The 22,177-nt window shown below is 35.2% G+C and overlaps 1 protein-coding gene across 1 annotated transcript; it reads right to left on the reverse strand.

The window, feature by feature from the left end:
• Positions 1 to 20,774: 20,774 nt before the first annotated feature.
• On the reverse strand, positions 20,775 to 21,856 carry LOC133796032 (CASP-like protein 4D1). Its single transcript, XM_062233513.1, has 3 exons — positions 21,615 to 21,856; positions 21,390 to 21,510; positions 20,775 to 20,996 (listed from the first exon to the last, which is right to left on the reverse strand). The coding sequence occupies exons 1-3, from the start codon at positions 21,854 to 21,856 to the stop codon at positions 20,775 to 20,777; spliced, it is 585 nt and encodes a 194-aa protein (XP_062089497.1).
• Positions 21,857 to 22,177: the final 321 nt, after the last annotated feature.

A 22,177-nucleotide genomic window follows, 5' to 3' on the forward strand; every position in this document is an offset into this window, starting at 1 on the left:
TGGCAAGCATTTTTAGCACGTGGCTGACACCTGGCAGAAGTTCTGTTCAACCATCGACCAGTGAGATTCCCCTGACGTAACAATTAAAGTTTCTATACGACCAGCCTGGTCGTACACTCCATATATTTTGAGATAATCTTGTACAATTGTAATCATATCCGAGATTGTCTCCCATGATCCGATTATTTAGGAAAGAATATCTGTAACTAATTCGTGTAATCCTCCTTGAGCCTATAAATAGAGAGAAATAGCTCAAGGAAGGGACTTTTTGGCTAATTTAAGTTTATACTTACAAGAGAATTAGAGCTATTATCTGACGATTGTATTATTCATCTCTCTCAAGCCTATGAGACTCAGAGAACCCTAGTTCTTTGATCACTCCTTTGAGAACTAATATCAATAATAGCTTAAGCGGACGTAGGTCATTACTATTTCGTGGGGCCGAACCACTATAATTTGTTGTATCGTTTAGTGTTTTTTCCATTAGATCTATTTCAAGACCTTTATTCACATCAAGCATTTGACTCCGTGTCAGTTGACCAAATCGAGGGTCAACACACTCAGTCAAACTACCATTAACAGAATCAAGCTTAAGGTTAGCATGGAATGAAGTTTTAGTTGATAATGATGTACCTATTGAAGATAAATATGACATATTTATGGAGGTTTACACGAAATTTTAAGATATTCGATGATATTATATTACCAAATGGAGAAATAGGAGAAAGGGTTCATTAGGTATAAGATAACCTTAGGGAAGGATTTCTTACACAAGTTCCTTTTACTTCAAGGTTTATCTACACTCGAGAGGATTATGAGGACTTCACTTAAGATATGCTAGAAGAAGGATCCGATGTGGAGGATTAGATGTATATAAGAACACATCGTTAAAATTTTATTTATGCTGTTTTAGAAAAATTTCACTAGTTTGTAATTAATTGCCAATTTAATAAAACATGTTATTTGCTTTTGTTATTATTTCATTGCAGTAAGTGTTAAGAGTTTTGGATTCAATTGAAAGTATAAAGTTTAAATTCCTCTCTTATGGATTAGCCCCTTTGTGGAGACCCATTTTCTTTGCATTATTAGATTGGATCTAATTAAAATGAATAACAATTAATAAATCAAGGGTTTAAATTCCTGTCTTTTGGGTCCAAGTGGAAGTTAGGGGGCCTTAGTAGTGGGTACGATATACTGAACCAACCCTCCTCCATGGAAGATGCAATTGTTAAGGCCCATTTACCCGAGTTGGACTTAATTGTAATATGGTAGTTTTAATAGATAGACGGACCTAATAGACAGTAGTACAATAGGCTAAGTTGTAACCTCTACTTGTTTTGTTTGTCTTAGCTTTTTCAAATTTTTTCTCTTTTGGGGAAACAGAAAAGACACATGGAGCAGGAACCAAGAAGATCTGAAAGACTAAATGGCCAAGGAAGAGGCCGAGGCAAAGGTCGAGGAAGAGGAAGGGGAAGGGGGCGAGGAAGAGGAGTAGCCGCCACCCCCATATATGAAGAATGTACAGCAGCCCCGGGAGTGCCAGAAGCACCCAATGTAGTGGAAGTGTAACAACCCCAAATTCGCTAATGAGGATTATGGCCTTGATTATTGTGTCAGGAGGGCATTATTGGGTTTTATGTGATTTGAATGATTTTATAGATTTAAATGCATAACTATATGATTAATAATGCTTGTATGATTATATTGGTATTAATGTGATATATATAAATGGTATTGTGAGAACCACATTATTATGTGGGTAGGTCTGCAGAGCACGACTCAAGGCGATCCTAGGGCTAGTTAGCGGGGAAAAGTCACAACAGGGCTTAATAGCTGACTTTGGATAAGTCAGGGGTATTTTAGGTATCGGATAGTTATTTAGACTATTGTGTTATGAAAATAAATACATGGATATATATTTGAGGTTAGAAAGTCTAGGCGGGAATATTGGGGGATTTTATCGTTTTGCCATCGGGGACGTTTCTGGCACCTCGAGCCTCAGGATTGGCTTAACGGGATAAGATAAACTTAAGGAAAACAGTAGAACTAAAATAGACCGACCTTTCTCTTTCCCTTCTCAGCTCTTTTCTCTCACAAGGAAATTAGGCAAACCACAAGGGGGAAAACTAGGAATTTTGCTGGACTTTGAGCTGGGAATTGCTGGGAATTCAGTGGGGGATTTTGAAGCTTAGCTCAGAGATTATTCAGGGAACACTTAATCAAGGCTAAGGTAAGAATTAAACTGTGTTTTAAAGTTAGAAGCTTCGAGTTCTTAGCTGGGTACTGAGATGATTGTATTGTTAATGTTTAAGGTTGAATTTGAGCTGATAAACTTGAGACTTAGCTGGGAGTTTGCTTAGAGAAGGAGTTCAACTGAAGAGGTAAGCTCTAATTCGTGATTAGAGGTGTAAATTTGGGTTTTGCATGGCTGGTTGGGTGTTTTGAGGTTCTTGAGTTTTAGAGATTGAAACATGGATTTCTATGAGTTTTAGGCTGAGTTTTCTGTTGAATTATGTTGCTAAAGTCATCCTAAAGGTGTTGGGAATGTTTGTTTTTGAGTTAGGAAGCTTTGGGGTGATTTTGGGTAAGGTTTTAAGGATTGAAAGGGTGAAATTTCTGGGCTCGAAGGGAAGGGCCGTGACTCTGTTCTAGAGCGCTGCGGCCCTAGGATGAAGATGAGCCAAGGAGGCTCGACAAAGGGTGAGCGCCGCGGCGCCCAATGCAAGGGCCACAGCGTGTGTCTTCTTCCAGGCTTGGCCTTGATCCTGTTTTGAGGGCAGGGCCGCGACTAAGCTTCAAGGGCCGCAACCCTTGGGTGCACACTTGAACTTTTGGGGATTTTAGGCATGGGAATGTGGTCTAGAATGCTCGGGATCAATTTCACCACTGTGCTTGGTGGAATTCCGATTCCTGGAAGTTAGTTTTGTAACAGGAAACCCTAATTTGAATATTAATGGAACCCTATACCCTCGTTGTGACTAGGTGATAAAAGCTTAGGCTTGGGAACGGATCGTGCTTGAGGAGCGTTGCTCGTAATCCGAAACTGTAAAGATTAAAGGTAAGAAAACTGCACCTGGTTGAATATCTGTGATGGGACTAAGGGTTCCCTATTGTGTATGCTTGAAAAGATGGTATTATTCCATGCAAGCTAATTAGTGAACCAACGGCCTAAGAGTGCCAAGGGTTACACTAGCGCACAGGGCGCGGCTTGGCCACTGGTAGCCAAGGACAACTTAATATGAACTAAGCTCGGTTTAAGTGGGGCGGAGTCAGTGGGGTAAATAGAGGGTGCGACCTAAGTTGTCGGCCCTGATTATTACGTGATGTGAATGTTATAAGTGTTTGATTGCATCCACAATTCTGAATATATGATGAATGATAGATGTGGATTATTTGATGAGAGTTCATGCTTAGTGAGTTTGCTATATGTTATTACTGTTTATGTTGCAAATGTTTTTTTGCTGGGCTTTGGCTCACGGGTGCTACGTGGTGCAGGTAAAGGCAAGGGCAAGCTTGATCAGCCTTGATTGGAGAGCTCTGCAAGCGGAATGTACATGGCCAGCTGCTCAGCCGCCACGGTTGAGGTTTAGGTAGGGACGCGGGACCCAGAGATTGTCTATTTTGCCGGCTAACTGTTGTTTATGTATTTTGGAAGTCTGTAAACCAACTTTTAAACTCTGTTTCTTTTGGGATCCCGTGTATATAACTGCTTGATTAAATTAAATGAAACTTTTGAGACCAAAACCTTTTTAACCCTAGCTCATACATGTTTAGTGATACGTTTTTAAATTAATGACTTGATTAGCAAGTCTTACACTTTTATAAGTACACAGTGTAGCGGTCCTGGCTATCCAGGGCGTTACAGGAAGAACCAGTAGATGCTGCTACTTGAGAAAATTTGGAAAGAGAAAATGCCCGCCTTAGGCAGAGCTATGGAGGAGGGAAGAAGAGTTCAAAATAAACTTAGGGTAACAACAACAAGTGTCACAACAAGTCATTCCTCTATCACAATTACTACAGTTGGCAGAACCTTGCTACGAGGCAGTGTATGAACGCTTTAGAAATCAGCAACCACCAAGTTTTAACGGTGGATCTGACCCAATAGAAGTAGAAGAATTGCTTCGATTGGTGGAGTCCATATTAGAACACATGCGGATGGGAAACGAAGATCGAGTCTCATGCGCTTCAAGCTTGCTAAAGAAAGACGCCCGCATTTAGTGGGATATAGTGAAGTAGACTAGAGACGTGAACATTATGACATGGCATGAGTTTATCCAAGTGTTCAACAAGAAGTATTACAATCCTGCAATTCTAGCCACAAGGGTGGACGAATTCATTGCTCTTACTCAAGGGAATTTGACTGTGACAGAGTATGCCAGGAAGTTTGATAGGCTGGCTAAGTTCGCGGCGAACATGGTACCCATCGAGATGCTAAGAATTCAAAGATTCGTGAAGGGACTAAAACCTATGATATACCATGATGTAAATTTGATTAGGGAATAAACATTTATGCGTAACACATTAGAGGTAGCCTTAGAAGCTGAGTAGGCAGAAGAAAGAATATGGAAGGCGCGGCCAGAAGGGACGCCAAAAAGAATAACAATGAACAGAATGACAAAAAAAAAATATGACGGTGGTCAAAATCAAAAAGTTGACAAGAAGAATAAGACTGCATTAGAAAGTAACGGAAATAAGAAGCCCTATGTGGAATATCCCCAGTGCCCTATCTAAAGAGGAAGCATTCGGGAGAATGTCAATATAAGATGAAAGGTTGTTTCAATTGTGGAGAAGAAGGACACATTAAAAAGGATTGCCCAAAGATGAAAGACCAAAAGAAAGATGACAAGCTTGTGCTAGCCAGAGTTTTTGCTTTTACTAAAGGTGAAGCAGAAACTAGTAATACACTGGTAACAAGGCAGGTCATTATCTCTGGTAAACTATGCAATGTTTTATTTGATTCGGGAGCTACGCATTCTTTTGTCTCTATGAATACGATTGATAGCTTAGATAGACCATGCGAAATTTATAGAGATAAGTTTGTCACAGAGTTACCTTCGGGGGAAAGAATGTTATCTAGTAGAGGGGTGCGTAGCTTTGTAGTTAGAATCAGAGCAAAATAATTACCAGTCGATTTGATCGAGTTAGACCTTAAGGATTATGATGTAATTTTAGGCATGGACTAGTTAGCAAAATATGGGGCAACGATAGACTGTAAGGGTAAGATAGTCAACATTCACACAGAAGGCAGATAGCAGTTCACCTTCAAAGGAGAAGTTTCCCGAACTCGCATACCGATAGTCTCAGCTCTCAAAGCTCAACGGTTAATCGATAGTGGTTGCCAAGCGTTTCTAGCCAGTGTGGTGGACAAAACACGAGAGATGCAGCTTGAGCCAAAGGATGTACATATTGTATGTGAATTTCCCGAGGTGTTTCCAGAAGATTTATCGGGATTACCTCCGAATAGGGAAATTGAGTTTGAAATAGAATTGGCACCTGAGATGGCACCAATCTCAAGAGCTCCCTATAGAATGGCGCCTACCGAGTTAAAGGAGTTAAAGATGCAACTGCAGGAGCTATTAGATAAGGGTTTCATCCGACCGAGCTATTCTCCTTGGGGAGCACCAATGCTTTTTGTCAAAAAGAAGGACAGGAGTATGAGGATGTGCATCAACTATCGTGAACTAAATAAAGTGACAATCAAGAACAAATACCATTTGCCTCGAATAAATGATTTTTTTGATCAAATACAAGGATCTACAGTATTCTAAAAGATAGATTTGTGGTCAGGGTATCATTAACTAAAAGTACGAGATGAAGATATCCCAAAGATGGCTTTTCGAACTAGATATGGATACTACGAATTTCTGGTAATGTCTTTTGGATTAACGAACGCACCAGCCGCATTCATGGATCTTATGAATATAGTATTTAAGGGCTACCTGAATAAGCTTGTTGTGGTGTTTATAGATGACATATTGATTTAGTCAAGGACGGAAGTCGAGCATGAAGAGCACCTGCGACTGATGTTGGGATGACTCAAAAGTCATCAATTATACACTAAGTTTAAGAAATGCGAATTCTGGCTAGAGAAGGTGGCATTTCTAGGACACATTGTGTCTAAAAATGGAGTAGAAGTAGACCCAGCCAAGATCGAAGCAGTGAAGGACTGGCCCAAACCCAAGAGTGCCACGGAGATGAGAAGTTTTCTGGAATTGGCAAGATACTATAGATGATTTGTTGAAGAATCCTCCAAAATAGCTACACCCTTAACAAATTTGACATGGAAGCAACATAAATTTGTATGGACGGAGAAGTGCGAAGAAAGCTTCCAAATGTTAAAGGGTAGGCTTATATTAGCCCTAGTTCTATGCGTCCCAAATGATAAGGGCAAGTTTTTAATGTATTGCGATGCGTCAAAGCAGGGACTTGGATGCATTTTGATGCAAGACGAAAAAGTGGTTGCATATGCATCAAGACAGCTAAAGTAGTACGAACAACGGTACCTGACCCATGACTTAGAATTAGCAGCGGTGGTTTTTGCTCTAAAGATTTGGAGGCACTATCTGTACGAAGAAAAGTGCTAAATCTATACGGACCACAAAAGTCTAAAGTACTTCTTTACATAGAAGGAGCTCAATATGAGGCAACTGAGGTGGATGGAGTTAGTAAAGGGCTATGATTGTGAGATCTTGTATCATCCGGGAAAGGCTAATGTCATGGCAGACGCACTTAGTAGGCGGAGTTACGAAAGCTTATCAACACTTAAGGGGATAGCTCATACAAGATGATATTAAGAGGTCTGGAATTGAGATTATAATTGGACAACTAGCTGACCTCACAATCAAGTCAAAACTGATTGAGGAAATAAAGGAGAAACAACAAGAGGACGAGTTTCTTCTTAAGATGAAGGCAGCACTACAAAGCTCAGAGAATGCTGATTTCTCCTTGACAAAAGAAGGCATGTTACGATATAGGAACCGAATATGTGTGCCCGAAAGTGGTAAATTAAGAGAAAGTATTATGAGGGAAGCACACACTACTCCATATTCACTTCACCCGGGAACGACCAAGAAGTACAATGATGTCAAAACAATATACTGGTGGCCGGGGATGAAGAAAGATATAGCAGAATTTGTAGCAAAATGACTTACATGTCAACAAGTTAAGGCTGAACATCAGAGACCCGCTGGAACTTTGCAATCATTAGAGATTCTCGAATGGAAATGGGAAGATATAGCTATGGACTTCGTGACGGGATTACCAAGGACCACCAAGCAGCATGACTCTGTTTGGGTGATAGTAGATAGACTCACAAAATTTGCTCACTTCTTGCCGGTAAGAACAGTTTATAACGCAGAGGTGTATGCAGAGCTTTATGTGGTGAAGATAGTGAGATTAAATGGAGTTCCAAAGATGATAGTCTGTGATAGAGGATCAATATTCACATCAAAGTTTTGGGAAGGTCTACAGTGTGCAATGGGCACTAAGTTAAAACTAAGTACGACATTTCACCCTCAAACCGATGGTTAGTCAGAACGTACCATACACATATTAGAAGATATGCTAAGGGAATGTGCGTTAGACTTCTCAGGATCATGGAGCAAGTATCTTCCATTGATATAATTCTCTTACAACAACAATTATTAGGCAATAATAGACATGACACCTTATGAGATGCTATATGGACGGAAATGCTGATCACTACTTCATTGGGATGAGGATGGTGAAAGATGATATTTAGGACTTGAGGCTGTAAGAGAAGCAACTGAGGCAGTAGAAAAGATAAGACAACGAATGATGGCTGCTCAAAGTCGCCAGAAGAGCTATGCTGACGCTAAAAGGCGAACTGTTGACTTTTCAGTAGGCGATCAAGTCTTTCTCAAAGTTTCTCCGATGAAGGGGATTATGCGTTTTTGGAAAGAAAGGAAAGTTAAGCCCAAGGTTTATAGGTCCTTTTGAGATATTGGAAAAAGTAGGGCATGTAGCATATCAGTTGGCTTTACTGCCATCATTAGCTGAAACACATAACGTTTTTCATGCTTCGATGTTGAGAAAATACATATCAGATCCATCCCATGTGCTCGATTACAAGGATTTGGAGTTAAAACAAGATTTAAGTTATGAAGAATGGCCAATACACATTCTAGAGAGAGAACTAAGGAGATAAGGTCCAAAAGTGTCCTTATGGTTAAAATCTTGTGGAGCAATAGCACAAAAAGAGAGGCAACATGGGAATTGGAGGAATATATGAGGGAGCGATATCCCGAGATTTTTGGTAAGTAAATTTCGAGGACGAAATTATTTTTAGTAGGGGAGAATTGTAGCGTCTCAGAATTTTACTTAGCTAGATAGAAGTAGTAGTAGCTTAGTATTTTAGTTTTTGTGGTTATTGGTTCAAACCAGGATTTAGTTGGAAACTCACAGAGTTAGTTATGACTTTTATAAGTTTAGCCTATAGTTTAGAAATATTAATTTTATCATAAGGTTTGATTAATGAATATAGTCCTAAGAATATTATTTATTATAACCTAAGGTTTAGATAGACTAAATAAGAACGTGACACTTGTCACATGTATGTTTATTAAAAATTTAAGGTTTTGATGAATAAAAATAATCATGGATAAGTCTAGGAAGTCTAGAACCTTCCCTCAGTTGTTAGGATCACGTTTTACTCAGTCAAAGTGGTTTAAACAAATTCAAGTGTGCTAAAAGTGAGCAAAAACGTTTTTGAAATATCAGCGTATGCCGATATATCACAGCTATAGGGGCCGATATATCGCCTATGATTGACACGGAAAATACGTCGACTTCGCACGAACGAAACAATGGACCCTCGGGATTATGGTGCAGGAGATATATCACCTATAAGAGGCGATATATCGGCTCCAGTGACCATTTTTGAATTTTTATGGAATCCGAAACTAGAAACAACCCTCAACAACTTTGACTCGTTCCTGAATGTTTTTGACCGAGTTCTGGGCATCTGTTGAACGAAAAATGTTATTTTTAATCATTTATTTATTCATTGAAATGGGCGTTAGTTTCATTCCTTGAACTCTATAAATAGGACAGTTCACTCAACAATTTTATTCATCATTCAAGCACAGTTCAGAGCCTCCAAGCTGCTAAGATTATTCTAGAGAGAAAACACTAAGGTTTTGGGATTTAAAAGCTTTTCAATCTAAAGCTTTTCTAAACACTTGGGAAATAAGCTTTTGTGTGATTTCGGTGTTTGAGGTATAGATCGAAGCTCTAAGCTATCTAAGGTATCGTTAATCTTCAGGTTTAGTCCATTTCCATTCTTCTTATTCTTTCCTTTTATTTCAAAACCTAACTTGTTGTAATGACTTTTGGTTAGTTGTTCAAACTTAAGGTTTTTGGTAAGTCTTTATTCCAATGGTTTAGATCTCCTTTTCATCTTCTTTTCTCTAGAGGACATATGGTTTCTTATGTTTGGTTTTAGGAGTTTCCAATACTGCTATTATCTCCAATATCCTTGTTTTTTGTAAGGAAAATTAGGTAGTTTACTTTATGATCTAGTTTATATTTTGTATGACCTAACATTTCAGGTACAATAAAGGGGTAAGTGTGTCTGGACCTAAGGTGTCCAATGATGTATGACGGACTTATGTCCGATAGGCTCGGTTGCCAAAATTTTATGACGGACCTAAGTTGATGTCCGGTGTATGACAGACTTTTGTCTGGGGCTTAATTGCCACCCCTTGTATAAGCACTCATCTTTATTATATCTGACTTGTTATTATGATCTATGACCTATAGTTATGATTATGACTTATGACCTATGATTTATGATTATGGTTATGACTTAGATTATGATTTATGATTATGACTTAGGCTATGATATGACCTATGGTTTTGTGGTGTGATATGATTAGTATAAATAAGTTTTCGTTATGACTCTTGTGTAATTTAGGATATGTTGATTAAATGATTATATGACTAACTCTTGTTTGTATTTTCCTTACCGGGCTTAGAAGCACACCCCTTATGATGTTGTTGTAAAGAAAATTGATGATAGAAAGGTCAGTGGCGAGTGGGACCTAGGAGCTTCGTGATGTACTCGTGGGGACCATATAGTCGAGGAAGATCAAGCGGGCCTATTTATTTATTTTTATTAATGAATGTGTTCTTTTGAAGTTTTATTTAAATGTTGCTAATTTTAATATGTTAAAGACAATTATTTTATTTTTGTAAAACCATGAATCCATATATTTATTTTCAAGTTTTTATTCAATAAAAGAGTAATATTTATGATTATGATCCAACGCTGTGTTTTTGATAATTTATGAGAAATTAGGGCGTTACATGCAGATGTTAACTAGATGATGAAGGGCTAAAAAAAGGACACGGGTCGCGACCTAGGAAAGGCCAAGTCACGGCCCACCTATGAAAAAAAAGAGGAATTCGTGTTTTGTTTCTATAAATTCAAACTTTAGGGTTCAATTAGTGAGAGGTCAGATTTTAATTATGAATTTAGAAATTAAATTTGATTTTGAGACAATTGTTTCTGCACTTTCACATTTTTATTTCTTCTTCAAGTCCTTGAATTTCATGTTTCTGAATAATTATTTTGTTGTTTTAGTCATGTATGATATAAACTAAACACCTTTATCTAAGGGTTAATGTAGTCACTTGGATTTCTATTTAATGTTATTATGATGTTCTATTGATTCTTCTTCTTTATTCTAATCTTTATAATGTTTGCTTAATGCTAGTAAATACTTGATCAATATTTCCTTGATTTATGATTTTGATTCAAAATTCGAAAGATGAGAATTGAATATGCTATCGTTATATAGACATAGGTTACATCTTGAACGAAAGTACCTGTATGGCTTGTGTAACAATTAGGTTTCCATGCTTAATGTCTGCTATATGTTTAACTTTATCACAGAGATGTAGAAAACCTACATATAGGATGAGATCTTATATCTTGAAAAAAAAATACGAATCGATTCATGTTAACATACTATTAGAATAGGAAGAAAGAAGTTTAGAACTGATTAATAAAGTTAATAGAATGAAAAGTTGATGAAGTTTATACCCTAGGTCTTTTTATTATTGATTTTTATCCTTTAATTAATTGTTTTGTTTTCAATTATTGAAATTGTGTTTTTAATTAGATTTATTCATCTTAATTTTACTTTCCAAATAGAAAGTAAAGATCAATTATTGGTAATTATATTATAGTCTCTCTGGGAACGATTCTTATTTACTATCTATATTACTTGAATCGATTACGTATACTTGCGTATCATATTTTCGCGATCAAAACACTTTCTCTAAATCTTACCTTCGTGACGAATTCAATCTTAGACAAGATTCCCAACACCTCCAGCTGTAAATCGCCAATTTCCAGCTCAAATTCTTTGTATTCCCCTTCAATTCTTCCCAAAATACTAGTCACCAAGAGAAAGAGAGGGAGCCGAGAGAGAGAAAGAGAGTGCTGAGAGGGGTTTTCTCTCTCTTTGTTCTTTTTGTTTCTTCCTTAGTTCTAGCACCCTGTTGGATTAAGTCTATACTAACTACCTAATGACAAAAATGCCCGTAAGTCTATCCTCAATTCTTTAATGCCGCCAAGGGAAGTCCCTTCATTTTCCACATCTTGCTAATTCCTCTAGTGTTCCTATAAATTCCCATTTAATCTCGACATATCTCAACAAACATTAAAACACTACTCGTTACCCAGTAATCTCGAACATATACTAGGTTCCCATAATACCCCTAGGCTCCCCCGAGCCAGGTACTCGAACCCGTTGTGACTATTCCGCTAATCCGCCCCCTAGGATCGTCTCGGACCACACATCTCAAATATATCCCCATTACATTGGGGGCTCACTCACAATACAAACATAATTACATTTATGCTCTCAATGGGCCAAAATTACAAACATGCCCTATTCACATAAATGGACCCACATGCAAATTTTAATACACACCAACATGCATGTCTAATCACATTACCACACAATTAATTTATATCACATAATCACGCATATAATCCATTACTCGTTCAGATAATCCCAATTAGGCCCTCCAGGCACTGTAGTTAAGGCACTCAGCCTTAATATCAAATTTGAGACATTACAACTATCCCCTCCTTATAAAAATTTCATCCTCGAAATTTGGTAAAAAATCTCAGGATACTAACTCCGCAAACCTGACACATTTCTAGAGTCAGGTCCTTTACCTCATCACTTATTTGCAACACTTTCACAAGAATGATAATCTTAACCTGTAAGGCTTTATCTCTTTTATCCATAATTCCCAATGGCTTTTCCTTACACGATAAGTTTCACTGAATTTTCAGGGTCTCCTCACCCAATTAGGGGTCATACTCGTCACCCATTTCTTCAACATTGGCACCAGAAGCACTTTATGAGCCTCTACCCATGCTGGGGTAAGGCCAATCTATAGGCCCCTAGCCTAATCCCTATTAGGATCTCACAAATATATATATATATCAAATCTAGAGTCAAACTCCTATTCTTATTAATTTTATAAGTACAAATAAAGTATTCTATGTTATTTGTGTGTACTATCCATAATACATAATGCATACTATATTTCAATTAGATTTATAAGTAGTGTATTGATTTTTTTTCCAAATATTTTTTATTTTAAATTTTATTAGGGTAGTGTTATCTGTGAGTACCCTATATCCGTTAGGGCAATACCCGTACCCTACTCGCAAAAAATTATAGGGTAAGAGGGTAGGGTATGGGTAGAACTTTTTTTTATAGGGTAGGGTCATGGAATAGACATACTCTATTCATACCCTACCCGTTGCCATCCCTAACTATTTTGTCCCCTTTTGCAAAACTTTGGGTACGAATTGTCATTTAACAAAATAGAGAGTGTGATTGATAACTTTTGCACAAGGTTCAAAATGATATTTACTTTTTAATTAATAATTATGATTTAATATTTTGATTTGTTTATAAAAATAACTATCAATAAATTAAATAAAAGATGAAAATAATAGGGGCATTTTGGTCTTATTTTAACTTAGTTGACAAAAAATGAGAATAGAGGACCTTTTTTTAACAATTTGATAATTATAGGGGTCCTTTTGATAATTTCTTAAAATCGAGGATCCAAAGTTGTATTTAGCTTACACTACAAAAAAAGTGTTCGTAAAAAACACTATACCGAGAACATGTTCCTGATATATACATTTTTAGATATGCGGGAGTTATTTGCAGGTTGGGAAAAACTTAAGTGACTCTTGGTATAGGATCTGGACATATACCCTGCAAACAAACCCCTTCTTCTTCCCCTTTCCCTCATTCTGTTGACAACCCCTCTCTCTCTGCTCTACATCCTCTCTCACTCACTAAAATCCCTCTTTCAAGTGCTAAATCTCTCACCAAACTCAGTTTTCTTCTCCATTTCTGAAGGTAATTTCTCTTTCTCTAAGTTATTACCCATGAATGATTACCATAAATCACTAAACAAGTATTTGATGAGGAATGATTATGATGAAGCAAATAAATAAATAATATATATAAAATCAATAATTTCCAATTTTTTAGATTAATTAGGCAATAAACATTAGTTTGAAAGATAATAGTCACATTAATTATTCCCACTAATTCCAAAATAATTTATTTTTTCTCATGGAATGGATAAAATGAATGAATAAAAAATGAAGAAGGAATTGAGAATGAATATTAAATAAGATTTTTTATTATTCTTTAATTAATAAATATGTGACTGTCATGTCATCAAGTAGCCATTCCAAAAGTTTGAAAAAGTTAAAATTTATTTTTAGAAATATTAATTAACAATTATAAATATGGATCATTGATCTTAATCCAATAGTTAATATTAAAGTAACCATCCATGTGTAGTAACCATTAAGAGTGCCCCTATATATATTTATGTATAACTTTCTAACTCTTTTTTTTTGGGGTTTTTGTTTAAAGGTTTTTAGGGTGCAATTCTCACATTCCAATTTAAAGTTTATTTGCTATTTCAAAGTTCAAGGGTAAGTTATTTCCTATTTTTGAGATTTGTATGATTTTTTTCCTTTTTTGTTATTTTGTATATATATATATATATATATTGACTTACTTACTGTGTAGAGATTCAGATTTGGATTTTGGTTTTGTATGTATATATTTATGTATACTTTGTTTTCTATATAGAGATTATGATTGTGTTTTTTTAATATATATATAAATAAACGTTAGTTAAAAATAAAAATCTATTTATTAGATTAGCTGTTATTTTTATTGTTTTAGTTCTTTTCTAATTAAAATTTTAAAATGTTTTATTAGTGAAAACAAGATTAGAGATTAGAAAATTAGAAATTTTTTAGATGGTTACTAAATTAGATGATTAATTAGTATTTTTTTGGTATTAAAATGGATCCTTTGTTTTTTTGGTAAAAATTTTGTACAAAATTAAATTTAGTAGAATATAGAACTTATAAATTGTATTTTAGATTACCTGTAAGTATTATTTTTAGTTAGTCTTATACTTGAATAGTATATTTTTTCAATTAGATTTAATATGCTTTAATAGTTTGTTTTTTGGGGGAATTCTCCTATAGGGACTTCACTTTAAGCCCTACCGGTAGGGCTCTCAGTGTTCTCGACGCGTGAACAGTTTTCGGCGCGATTTTTTTTATGACCGTGTATATTGTAGCTATTTAGAGTATCCTGCAAATTTTCAGAAAATTCTGAATAGTTTATAGTACCAAAAACTAGGTTCAAACATGTTGTTGCACGCGTGACTAATTTTTTTTATGCGTGTGGAAAACAACATGTTTGAACCTCGTTTTCAGTATTGTAAACTATTCGGAATTTTCTGAAAATTTGCAGGATGATCTAAATAGCTACAATATACACGGTCATAAAAAAAATCGCCCCGAAAACTGTTCACGGGTTGAGAAACACTGAGTGCCCTACTGGTAGGGCTTAAAGTGAAGCCCCTATAGAAGAATTGTCCATGTTTTTTGTATGTAATTTAACTTTTAGTTATAAAAATGTGTTTGTAATGTTATGCTGTTTTGTCTGGGTATTTTCTGGGTGTTGTTTGCCAGTTTTTTATTTTGGGATAGATGAAAATATAGTCGTTATGCTGTTGATTTTTTTTCTAATATAAATTTAGGATATCAACTAAAATGTTTAATAAAATAATTTTTCAATAAAGCAAACATTTAATTGATTTCATTAGTGGAACAAGTAAATTTAATAATTTTTTAATTATGATGAAAATAAATTTTATAAATATTAGTGAACATTTTCATGTTAAATATTAAATATAAAACTAATTAAAATTTATTATATAATTGATTGAAAATATTAAAGTAGTTTAATTTAGAAGAAAAAAAGTAAGCCTAATACTTTTTAAATAATTTTTATTCTAATAAAAATAATGTTAAAATTACTAAATTTAATATTTAACCAAAGATTAATTATTAATAAATTTAAATACTTAAATTTAAACAAATGAAGATAATTATTAAACATATTACAATTGGACATCATAAAACATTATAATTCATTGAAAATAACATAAGATATTATAAGAAATTTTTTTTACCTATTTGTTTCTCTTTGGTAATAAGAAATTATTACCAAAGATAGGATAGTGTGTTATGATCACATAGTGATAATTTTTTAATTATTTCTATTTTCACTAAAAGCCTTAGACTAGTTCGAAAAGGGTGAGTAATTAATGACTCTTAAATTTGCCTTTCTCTGAATTGTCTAGTTCGGACAGTTTGAGATTACTATATACCTATAGTGTGATTTGTTACTTTTTTATTGTTTCATTTGTAGAGATTTTGGTATGCATATCTTTTGTTTTTGTAAGTCAGCATGATTAATTTTAGTTTGTGCACTTATGAGAACCATAGGGAGGTGCTGCCTAAATTTTTATAAATATGTAACAATATTATGGGTGTAAAGCACATTATATGTATACTGTAAACCTGAATGAGATAGGTTCTTTACCCTTATAGAAATGGAGTGAAAAAATGGAATAGGATACACACAAAAATTGATTGTAAGTTTGATGATGAGTGTTCCGTGAAGTGCTACACTCATACAATGTCAATCGACAAGAGTTGGGTTAATTTGACAGATTGATTATCTGATGATTATGAAGATGGTGTGATGGATTTTCAGAGAGCTAGGCTGTTGACGTCGTTTTTCGTCAACTTAAAATGTAGTGCAATTATACAATAAGAACTATGACGCAGATGAATAATATGGTAGAACGACAAGAATTTTACGTGGTTCAGTAGTTAACTCTGCCTAGTCCACGAGTCTATTTTATTAAGACTTGGAGTTTTCTGGAAATCCTTCAGGGATGAATTCTCCATAATTTCTCTCCGTCTATCAAAAGATCCGTCCTTTACAAATGTTCATGAACTCTCTATTTATAGAGAGTTTTCAGAGTTCATTCCCACATATTTTGGGAAGATTCTTCTGCTTATTAATTAAAATATTGATATTAAATACTGTAACTCCTATATACAAGGAAACGTCCCCTGAAGACCAGGGGGCAAATAACAGACTTGTTAATATCCCTTTAATGTTGGGATGTTACAACAATAAATATTTTTAAATACATGGAACGCGTTACATCAGACGACCCATTAAATCTTTTGAGGTCGGCAATCAGCATCATGTCGGTCCAGGTCTATAGATAAGTTACGAACTAGCCGCCTTACTCCAAGACCAGCTCGGAGCGGGTAGATACCAGCGAGGCTATTACATTCTGAGCTTGTACTCCTGTTAAGCTCGGGCTACTTGATCCGAAGACACTCGACAACATATATGCCCCGATGCTAAGCTCTTTCGAGCTCAGAAAGAACTTCGAGGTTAAATGTCTTTGAGGTTGCCATCTTGATTCGAGGGTTTGACATCTGGGCCACGAACTTGCGTTTTAGATATCTCGAGCCCACACTTGACGAGTCCAGCTTTCCTAATCACAATCTTAGGTCTCGAAATTTGGGTGTAACATTTTTCCCCCTCAAAAGTATTGGTTCGAATCCTATGAGAAGGAAACTTTTGAACTAATTTCTTCGGGAACCGTTCCGTCACACACTCGAGTATGGACACGCGTCAGTTAGGTATTGCTCACTCAAGGTACTTGAGTGCCTTGAAACTCTGCCCATGTCTATCTGCCTGCCTTCCTTTTGGGTACTATCATTTCACTAGTCCTTGGCCGTTAGATCTGATACAGAATCTGGCCAATGGCCCAGATTGGTTCAACTTTTAACATGCCCGTGGGCCTATAAATAAGTTTCCGGTTATCTTCTCCATTTTTCCTTCACATTCAAACTTTCAGAAAGAAAAAACCAGAGCCTTTCTTGTCCAGTTCTTGCATGTTCTCCAAGCCGAGAAGACAAAGCAACGTTGGACTTTTTGACTCAGTGAGATCGCACTTGCAACCGCTCATTCAATCATCCATTTCTCTGTTTCCACCGATCACATTGTGTAAGTTTTCGGTTCATGGCTTCTTTGCGTTATATATACATTTTTTTTCCTTCATGTATGTTTATGGTTCTATTACACCATGGGCACTAGGATTTATTTTCGACCCATTCATTAGTTTAATGCACTAGGATTAGGGTGCTTCAACTGATAGACATTAGGTTCAAACCCAGTTTTTGCGAAAAATGGGCCAGATATGGTTCCTTTTTTGGGATTTCAAATTTTAGAGACCATATCTTGCACACCAAGATATCGGGTACAAAATCAGGGTTTTTTAAGGAATGCACGATTCCCAAAAATATCACCTTTTTAATAACCGCCACCTCTTTCCCTAATATTTTCAGGATTTCCCATAACTCATCCACCTTCCCTCCTTTCGGTGGAATACACGCTCTGAGATTGGCTTCATCCTTTGGATCGAGCCTTCCTTATAGCCTCGATCATTCGAGCTTAGGTACTATTTGTCTCTTTATTTCTTGTTCGCTTGGCCCTCACCCTTTTGCTTTCTTGTTAGATGCCGCAGAATTCGGGAAAGTGGTGGGGGTCAAAGCTCGCGATTCCTTACTCACCAGTAGCTTCGAGCCCGGAATCTCCCTTTACTCAGATGCAACGCTTAATTCGGGAGCACGAACTAAGGTGTGAGCAAGAGGACACTCGAGACCACTTCCGACGTCAGATAGACGAGGTCGAAGAAGGGAAGAGGAAAAGATTAAGGGTCGCCCTTTATCCGGATCTGGACACCGAGTTCAGACCGATTCCTCTCGATCCTACGCTCAAAGTGACAATCGCCTTCAAGCCGGGCACTCTTCAATTTTCGCTGATGGGGGAACCTTCTACCTCGCAGCCGAGGAGAGAATTCTTCAAGGCTGAGCATTACTAGAGCTCGGTTACGTCGTTAGGTCAGATAGCTGATATTCTGGCCTTTCACGGCATAGGACTATCGGGCTCGCTGAGGTATCGAGCTCCGGCCTCCCACGAACGGAGTTGCCGCACTCCAGGAGATGGAAATCCTAACAACAAGCTGAGATACGTAGCTTGGAGCCTGGAGAATATGAAGGCATGGGCGATACTGCCCTTGAAGTCTTTTTTCAAGGACTTCACAGACTTGGTTGGGTTGGCTCCCTTCCAGCTCAACACCAATTCCTACAGGGTTTTGTCTGCCCTGAGGTCGCTGTACCACGAGCTGAAGTGGAAAGGACCTTTGCCAGAAGAGATCTTATATCTCTTTTGCTTGAAAAGAAATCCCTCTCGAGCTCGGGGAGGAGATGGCTTCTACTATCTCTCGAGCTATCCCAAGGAGAAGAAGATGTTTGAAGATCTTCCTAACCACCCTCCTGATTTCAAGAAGGCCTTTTTCTGGACAGATGACCTAGCCCCGTCTCGATTCTACTCTTTCAGACGGATTCGTAAGTATCTCAACTTCTTTCTTTTTTGTGCTCGAATTTTGCTTAGGCTTGTATTTAGTTGAAATGTGTTTGATCTTCCAACCAATTACCATCGCCCTACTCCCACCAAGGAGATGAGGGAGCACAGAGAGACTCTGCTCCAGCTTCCCTATGGCAGGAGGTCCCTCTCCTACCTCCTACATGAAGGCAAACTCTAGGCATGTGGGCTCTTAGGGGAGGATCAGTCTACATCTGACTGGTCCAACAAGAAATACGATTGGTGGGAGCTCATACCTCAGCCGACCGGCAACCTTATCCCAAGGAGAGGTGCGAGGTCCAACAAGATATTTTATGATAATTTAAATAATTAAATAATATTTATTTAAAAATACTAAAGTCATATATATTATTTTTTTATCTTATATATTTGTGTGATAATTTATTTTTTATCAAGTGAATGAAGCTCTTTTTTTTTTATCAAATTCACCAAAGGACTTTGCGAGTTACATTAGAAACTAAAAATAGTTGATGCATGTATACTACTCTACGCTATGACTTTTTCTATTATTATTTTATTATAATATTAATTTCTTTTTAAATATTATTGTAAAATATATATATGTCATTAGTCATGCAACTATATATCTATGTCAATGTTGTGTTAATATGTCATATATGTAGAGATTATTGATATATACAATAAAACTGTAATTCATTCTATTATATATTGAAGAAAAAAGTGAACCGATTTTTATTAAAATTACAGATAATGTTTTGCCCTAATTTTTTAATACATTTATGTCATACATTATATTAAACATATTTTATTTATTTTAATGACATTGTTTGTTTATTTAAAATTTATATGATAATTAAAAAATAATAAAAATAAATACATGTTTGAATAAACATGTTTATAACTTTAAAACTAAGCAAACGTGCATTGCACGTTATTTTTACCTAGAATGTCTAAAAGTATGTAGATAAGGGAAATTCTTAGTTTTAACAGTTTGTTTGGTTAACTTTAACATAATATTCTAAATATTTAACGAAATATACTTTTAAACTAACTAAAAATAGATATTTATTAATTATATTAATATAAATTCAAATATTATAAAATATTATTATTATAATAATATTTAATATAAGAATACATATATAATAATTATATTAATATAAACTCAAATTCAAATTCAATGTTATAAAATATCATTATTATAATAATATATAATACACAACTAGATATTTAATAATTATATTAATATAAATTTAAATGTTATAAATATTATTATGATAATACTATATAATCTAAATTTTTAAATATTATTAATACTAGACAAGATAATTAATACTTACATCAATATAAATTTATATATTATAAAATATTATCATAATAATATATAATATATAATCTTAATTTTTATTAAAAAATTATCATTTAATTTTTTAAAAATCATCTATTATATATATTTAAAAAAATTAAAACCAATATTTTTGTTTAATTTTCCATTTAATATGTTTATGTTATTATTTTATATATAATATTATTTATTTATTTGAAATTTATACTACAATAATACAACTTTAATAAAAACAATTAATAAATTCTATAAATGAAGCTACACAAATAACAAATAACATGTATTGCATATTGTTTGTATCTCGAGTAAAATGTAGCAATTGTTGTCGTTAGTGACCTCAATTGTTGTCGCTAGAAAAAGATTTTTAAGTACTACTTTCAATCACTATCAAGAAGGCATATGACCAAATTAATTAAGAGAATAATGGAGTACATTAGGGTAAAAAGTTTACACCTGTAGTCATAACTTTGAGCGATTAAAACTTAAAATTAAGATATAAATAAAAGAAACACACAAAGTAGTTTAAATTAAAAAAAAAAAACGATAGTGTTTTAAGCACGAGGCTTGGCGTTAGCGGCTAATGCATAGGAAGACATGACTGATAAAATGGCAGTGCATACGAATGCGACGAGGACGAGACTAGCTGATGCGTACCCCTTTGAGCAGAATTCGTCAACTTCGTCATCCTCGAATTCTTGATTGAAAAGTGCATTCAAATCTTTGGTTACAGCAAATCCTGCGGCTGTGCCCGTGGCTAATAGATACGATATAATCTGTTCAAACAATCTCAATGTTAATATTATATGTGTTTCTTCAATGTATATCTCATGAGAAAAATAATCAAATTCCCCCTCTAATATTATAGCTTAATAACACTTTCAAGCTTCTGCATTGCATTAATTACTAAGATTTTTACGTGGATATAATTGTCCGATGTATGTACTATATATTAATATGAGTATATAGTAAATGGTTGTTACATGGTATAGAATGTATAATGAAATGGATGGTAAAACGTACGAGTTTCATCAAAGACTTTTTATATGAGATTATATTCTCTAACAACGGTTAATTGGCTATTTTCACTAGTCATCGTGGAAAAAGGAAAACTAATAATATAAGATTTCAAATGAATTGTATGGTAGGAAGGTAATTAAGGTGTATACCTTGTCACCATAGAAATCTATCAAAAAATATCCCTTTGCTTTGTTTAGCAAAAGGTAGAATGAGAATCCGAGTCGCCAGAGGGAATATATCATGCCAAACACAATCACAGAAAGCATGTATCTGTAAGTTAAAAACACATATAATTAGTATAAGGTAGTTAACACAGGAAAATAGCATGCTCTTTTGTCATGTTTAATATATATATATATTATGTATTCATATACCGGTATGCATATATCTTCTGAACGTTGAGTGTGATCGAAACATCGTCAATGGTCTTGGAGTTAGTGGCCAGGATAATAAGGGCTACTAAGAGGAGAATAAAAGTAAAGAACCATAATCCAAGACTCACAATCCGTGTAACCGTAGACATTAGCACTACCTTTTTTGATCCTCCAACGGGTTCATACTTTGTATTATTATCAGCCACCGCATGAGCAGCACTCTCTTGATCAGTGCTTTCCATTGATCTATATGTATGCCAAATTAAGGATTATCAATTATAGTTTGCTGTCCTTATTGCTAGCTTGTCTAATTACTATATTTATAGCCTCGATCACTAATATATAGTACTCCTTAAATTTGATTTATTTCTTAATTAGACAGAGAGACATGCATATATGTCAATTAGGCAGGCTTTTTGAGGTCTCAATTTAACAGGTTGCAATATTTATTAATCAGCCTTGTTTTCAAGAACATCACTATGTTTTGTCAACTTATAATTTCTATTTCAATTGGTTACCTTTTTAATTAATTAAGCTAGTGTCTTTTTTTAAAATACTTATTC

The sequence above is a fragment of the Humulus lupulus genome, chromosome 8 (assembly GCF_963169125.1).
Source record: "Humulus lupulus chromosome 8, drHumLupu1.1, whole genome shotgun sequence".
In the NCBI taxonomy this organism is placed as follows: Eukaryota; Viridiplantae; Streptophyta; class Magnoliopsida; order Rosales; family Cannabaceae; genus Humulus; species Humulus lupulus.